General features: G+C 36.0%; 2 protein-coding genes across 2 annotated transcripts in view; both read left to right on the forward strand.

Annotated features, from left to right (window-relative positions):
• LOC149132133 (uncharacterized) overlaps window positions 1–4,518 on the forward strand; it is a 4,843-nt gene extending 325 nt beyond the window's left edge. Inside the window, exon 1 of the mRNA XM_089365494.1 lies at window positions 1–4,518. This exon is cut by the window's left edge and continues 325 nt beyond it. Coding sequence (XP_089221620.1) covers window positions 2,908–4,245 — 1,338 coding nt within the window. The 5' untranslated portion in view covers window positions 1–2,907 and the 3' untranslated portion in view covers window positions 4,246–4,518.
• Window positions 2,410–2,859, forward strand: LOC149132134 (uncharacterized). Its single transcript, XM_089365373.1, has one exon. The coding sequence runs from the start codon at window positions 2,410–2,412 to the stop codon at window positions 2,857–2,859; it is 450 nt and encodes a 149-aa protein (XP_089221499.1).
• Window positions 4,519–5,771: the final 1,253 nt, after the last annotated feature.

A 5,771-nucleotide genomic window follows, 5' to 3' on the forward strand; every position in this document is an offset into this window, starting at 1 on the left:
CATCAAGACAACATCGCAGGAGAACCATGTCTTAGAGAAATCCAAAAGATTGTGCTGACAAATACTGCCACATCTTTTGAAAAACCCCATCCATTTAAATGTCTGTGTTGTATTACATGAAGATATTTCGCTACTGCTCCTGCCATTTCCCTTCCCCAAGCTTTCAGTCATGCTGTAACATCTCTTATCCTTCACTCGCCCTAGGAGGCTGGGTGTGTCTCGGCGAGTGATTGTAACAAACACGCTGATTAAAAGTAAATAATAATAATTATAATAATAATAATGATAATGAACCACAGGAAGGTAATGACTGGAACACTTTTGATCTTGGGTCTGCATGATCAAAGCCTGTTCGGAGGTAAACTACAGCAACATCTCTTTAAAATGATATTTAGCTACTTTAAGAGTAAAAATAATTTTAGTATTTCCATCAATGATAACCATGGATGACTTGAGAAATGAAGGGGTGTAAGCATGCAATGGTTTATTAAATGTCATCAACGAAACTTCACAAAATAAATGGTACAAATACTAAAGCACTAAAGAAGGCATATAAAAACATTAAGTGTATATAACGTAATATGAGGATGTATAATTTTCTTGCTTTGCAAAGACACTTGAATAATTCATGTTATAGAAAGTGTTATTAAAATTGACCTGTGGAAAAGAGACAAAGCAATTTTGTGTTTTGCTTGTTAGAGCATGACTTGAATTAAGAGTACCCAAATGAGAATTGTTCAATGTTGGAGTAAATGACGTTAATTGATTGTCTATGAATTAACGATTCATTTGGGCACGACACCAATGCGAGCAGAATCACAGTAGAGAAGTAAAAGGAAAAGAAGTTAAAATTCATGGTTTGGTGCTACTCTAACGTGAAATGGCCTGACTTGCGTTAGGGCTTGGTTAGGGTATAGGATTAGGGTTAGAGTCAGACCGCAAGCTAAAGTGTAAATTGCCAGATAGACCACGTGCTGAATTGCCACCCATGCTTTTGAACTGTGAGGAAACAGATATTGTCAAAAGACTTCTTATTCAAGTAACGTGTTATTTAATTCGAGTTAAGCTAAAAGTCAATTCAGCACCGTCGAGCAAATACCAAACAATTTTGCCATTAGATAAAGGAAGATGAGCTGAAAGTCAATTCATCATCGTCGAGGAAAAATCCAAAGAATTTTGCCATTAGATAAAGGAAGATGAGCTGAAAGTCAATTCATCATCGTCGAGGAAAAATCCAAAGAATTTTGACATTACATAAAGGAAGATAAGCTAAAAGTGTATACAGCACCGTCAAAGACCAAAGAATTTTGCCATTAGATAAAGGAAATAGAGCGAAATAAAACCTTTCTTCTTTGGCTTCTGAATGAATATCGAAAGAGGGAAGAGAGACAAATCCGTTTGATGTAAATATATAGCTTGAAATATAGCTGAAAAATATAGCTTCAAATATTAATACACATGGCAAGACAGTGAAATACTGTAAAAAACAAGTAAACAAACAAACAAAGAATCAAAACTAAAAAAACATGAAAGGAAAGCATCATACGATTAAATGGAATTTACTGGCTAAATCCCAAAACTCCAGTTTTTAATTATTCGCAAACCTTTCTTATGAAATATGGCTTCTATTTATTATAGGATCTTGTAATAATTTTGCTTGTTATTCCGTTGCTTAGCCTGTCGATAACACTTCCACGTGATTAGAGGAAGAGAAAGAGAAAGAAAAGAGAGAGAGAGAGAGAAAGAGGGAGAGAGAAGTGTCTTTGACATAAGGTAGAGGGAATTTAATTGTAACGCTTTCACGTGATTAGTTAAATGGAAAGAGGGGAGAGAGAAAAGGGAAAGAGAAAAAGAGGATAAGACGAAGAGTGAGACAGAAAGAAGGAGAAAGAAAAAGAGGAAGAAAGAAAAAGAGGGAGAGAGAAGCGTTCATGACGTGAGGCAGGGTGAACGTCATATTTATTACATGGTTAAAAAGTTAGAGATAGAGGAGAAGTGTTATATAATTTTAGCCGAGGGGTGATGTTCTGAAAGTGAGGTTAAAGAAAGGCAGAGAGAGAAATACTAGTGGTGGGGTGGGGGTGAGAATGCGATGAACTGTGTGTATGCATGTTTATGTTGTTTGTGTATACATGTTTATACGAAAATATACATGCTGCTCATGTATGTGTTTTTTATACGTAACTATTTTGGCTAGCTTTTCATTACCAAACTGCATCATGTTGTCGTCAACTCATTTTCAACTCGCTAGCGAAAATTATTATTTGTCTACCGTATCTGTCAAAGAAGTTGAATAAAGCCTTATTTCCAATACGGCAATTCTGTTCTCCTTGCAAACGCTCGTCAGTCTGAAATTGTCCGTTCTGTACTCTGGTATTTACATTTCAATTTATTCAACTTCTTTCAAACATGGATCGATTTCTACGTCCAAAACGATTTGACGCAGATCCTAATTCGACAAATGCAGCCAAACAATGGAATCTCTGGCACAGGACCTTCAGCAACTTTATTAATACTTTAGAACAGCATCAACCAGATAAACTGAATACACTTATCAACTACATTGCTCCATCTGTGCACGAATATGTAGCTGATTGCTCTTCATATGATGTTGCCATACAAATATTACAGAATTTCTACGTGAAACCCAGGAATGAAATTTTTGCAAGACATCTACTGGCTACACATAAACAAGAATGCGGCCAAAGTCTCGATGAATTTTTGCAAAGACTCAAATCATTAGCGAAGGATTGTAATTTTCAATCAGTTTCCGCTGAGAAGTATAGAAACGAATCTATCCGAGACGCTTTCATCACCGGATTGCAGTTTAATGATGTTCGACAAAGGCTTCTCGAATAGAAAATACTTGATCTTCAAACAGCTTATGATGAAGCCAGATCACTTGAAATGGCCTGTACCTACTCAAAATCTTACCAATTATCACCTCAATCAGCCTACAATTGTGCAGCAACGGATAATCTAACCACGGATGTGGGCGAAACTATGGTAGCCGCCACGAACGGTAACAGTAAATGCTATTTTTGCGGGAATAACCGTCATCCTCGCTACAAGTGTCCTGCTAAGGAGGCTACATGTAAAAACTGTAACAAGAAGGGTCATTTCTTCAAAGTATGCCAGTCAAAAAACAAATATGTTATTTCTTCACTGCGTTCTGGACAGAATCTCACAACTACCTCCTCTGCACTTCAGCTTTCGTCTCTATTATCCGTTTCTGCTCCACAGTATCTGACTAATACTGTCATCAAAAAAGATGTCAACAGAGTAACACTTTCAGCTCTAATTGATACCGGAAGTTCTGAGAGCTATATCAACTCAAATGTCGTTCATCATAACAAGTGGTCGGTTTTCGTATCGACGAAAGTAATAAACGTGGCTGCAACTAATCTGTCAAAATCTACGGAAGGTCATCGCAAGGTTACGATGAACTTGGGAGGAAAACATTATAGCAGTGTGCACCTGTCACTATTATCGGACCTGTGTGCGGATGTCTTGTTGGGCCATGATTTTCTCAAGCAACACGAAGGAGTTCATATCTCATTTCCAGGTGAAAGACCCCTTTTGTCACTCTGTGGCCTCACTCCTGTAAGTATAGAAGCACCGCCCTTGTTCTCAACCCTTGCAACAGACTGTAAACCAATTGCAACTAAGTCTCGTCGTTATACAAAGATGGATGAACAATTTATAAGTCAAGAAATTCAAAAGCTTTTGGAAGATGTCATCATAGAGCCCTCAAATTCATCATGGCGAGCCCAAGTTCTCGTGACCACTAACGAGCGTCATAAAAAGAGACTCGTCATAGATTACAGTCAGACCATCAACAGATACATTTACCTTGACGCCTATCCTCTGCCGAAAATTGGGAAGTTGGTTGAAGATATTGCAACACATACAATCTACAGCACTCTTGATCTTCAAAGTGCGTACCATCAAATCCCAATCAAAGAACATGAGAAAATGTATACGGCATTCGAAGCTCGTGGCCAGTTATACCAGTTTTGTCGTATACCCTTTGGAGTAACCAGTGGAGTTGCATGTTTTCAAAGTGTAATGGATTCAATCATTAAAGAAGAAAAGCTCAAAGGAACCTATGCGTACATAGATAATATTACCGTCCGTGGTACCAATCGCACAGAACATGACAAGAATTTAGAAAATTTCCTTACTGTTGCGAAGAAGTATGGACTTACCTTTAATAAAAGGATAGCGGAAAGTGTATTTTTTTAAAAACTGAACTAAGTTTTTTTTTGTATCACCTCGTGAAATATTCACGCTTATTTACATGGCAGATATATGCAATTTAAGTAAAGATTGTATCATATGTACGGGATATTTTTGTTGTTGTTTATGAGAGAAATGGAAAAATAAGAGAAAATATTCATTTTATGATTGCTGTGTATTAAGTCTATAAAATTGTGCATAAAGTATAATAAAGTGTATATATACGGTACATTAAGTAATCATCGTATTCCAATTTCTTTCACTTTTCAATGAGTAGCAGATGAGCCACTATCTTTTCATACAGACACAACACAGGCTACACTTTCAGGTTTTTTTGGATAACGTTTTCAGAAGTAACTTAATAGGCCTACTATTAATTCCGTGAAATATTCACGAGTCCTGCTAGTCTTGATAAATTTCTTCCAGCCACTTGAAGTTTTAAAAATTTTCCTCTGATTATTTTCAAAAATATTGATAGCTCTAGTGTAGTTTTGCATACTGATGAAGAAAATCAGATACATCTTTTTTTTTCTAGAGATTAAGCATAAAGAAGTTACAAGCATTTAAAATTGTGTCATTTTAGTCAATCGTTTTAAAAATAATCAGATGAATCTTTTGAAAAACTTCAAGTGGTTGGAATAAGTTGAATAAAATCCTTGCTATATATTTGATTCTTTGGATGCGTTTGTGTCGTATTCCTGGTAGCAGTTGTTACTAGTTCTTTCGGGTTAGTTCTTGTGAAAGAAACTGAGTTTATTGAGTCACACTATAAAACAAAGCATTGAAAGTGAGAGGCAACAACCAACTTAAATTATCTTAACATTACTGTTCAAAAATTAAGCAGAGGTTAAACATAATTTATGTAGTAATTTAAACACTGATTACATAACACCTTGTAGCACTAAAGGAAATTAGCAATTTTGGTCTGAAATTCTACTTTTGCCTTTTATAGTTTCACGAATTAACATTGGCGCTTTGAATCAATTACTCATCTCGTTAGAAAGAGAAGTTCAATCTCTAAAATACACCCGACTATCTTTAGAATATAGTACACATTGGGTACTCTAATCTTAGATACAATGTGACTGAAAAACTCCGACGAGACCACCTCAATTCAAACATCATTGGTCCCCCTCTCCCAGAACTTCAGGTCATGTGGCTTTAGTAGGAAGGATTATAATCTTTATCATATCTTATCCAGAGGTAAATAACCACTTTTGTTTGGTGAACAGAAATGAAACAGCATGAAATTAAAATCGACGTCTGTGTATCATATTCATTGTGTATACAGCGTCGAAAGGCAAGAGGTCGTGGTTTTATCTGAGAAAAACTCTTCATAGACATGTTGAATTAAAATCACAGTATTTATCAGAGCGAGTCTAACATCATCGCAAAAGGGAATTACAAAAACGATAGACAAATTTGGCCTTTGTTGAGGCTTGTCAATGCCGTGCATCCGTTTACCATTTCTTAAGAAAAAATTCGTGCTTCGATTTATAGGAAACTTAAGTAATACATTCATTGATATTTCA

The sequence above is a fragment of the Octopus bimaculoides genome, chromosome Z (genome assembly GCF_046866305.1).
Source record: "Octopus bimaculoides isolate indiv1 chromosome Z, ASM4686630v1, whole genome shotgun sequence".
NCBI classification, from domain to species: Eukaryota; Metazoa; Mollusca; class Cephalopoda; order Octopoda; family Octopodidae; genus Octopus; species Octopus bimaculoides.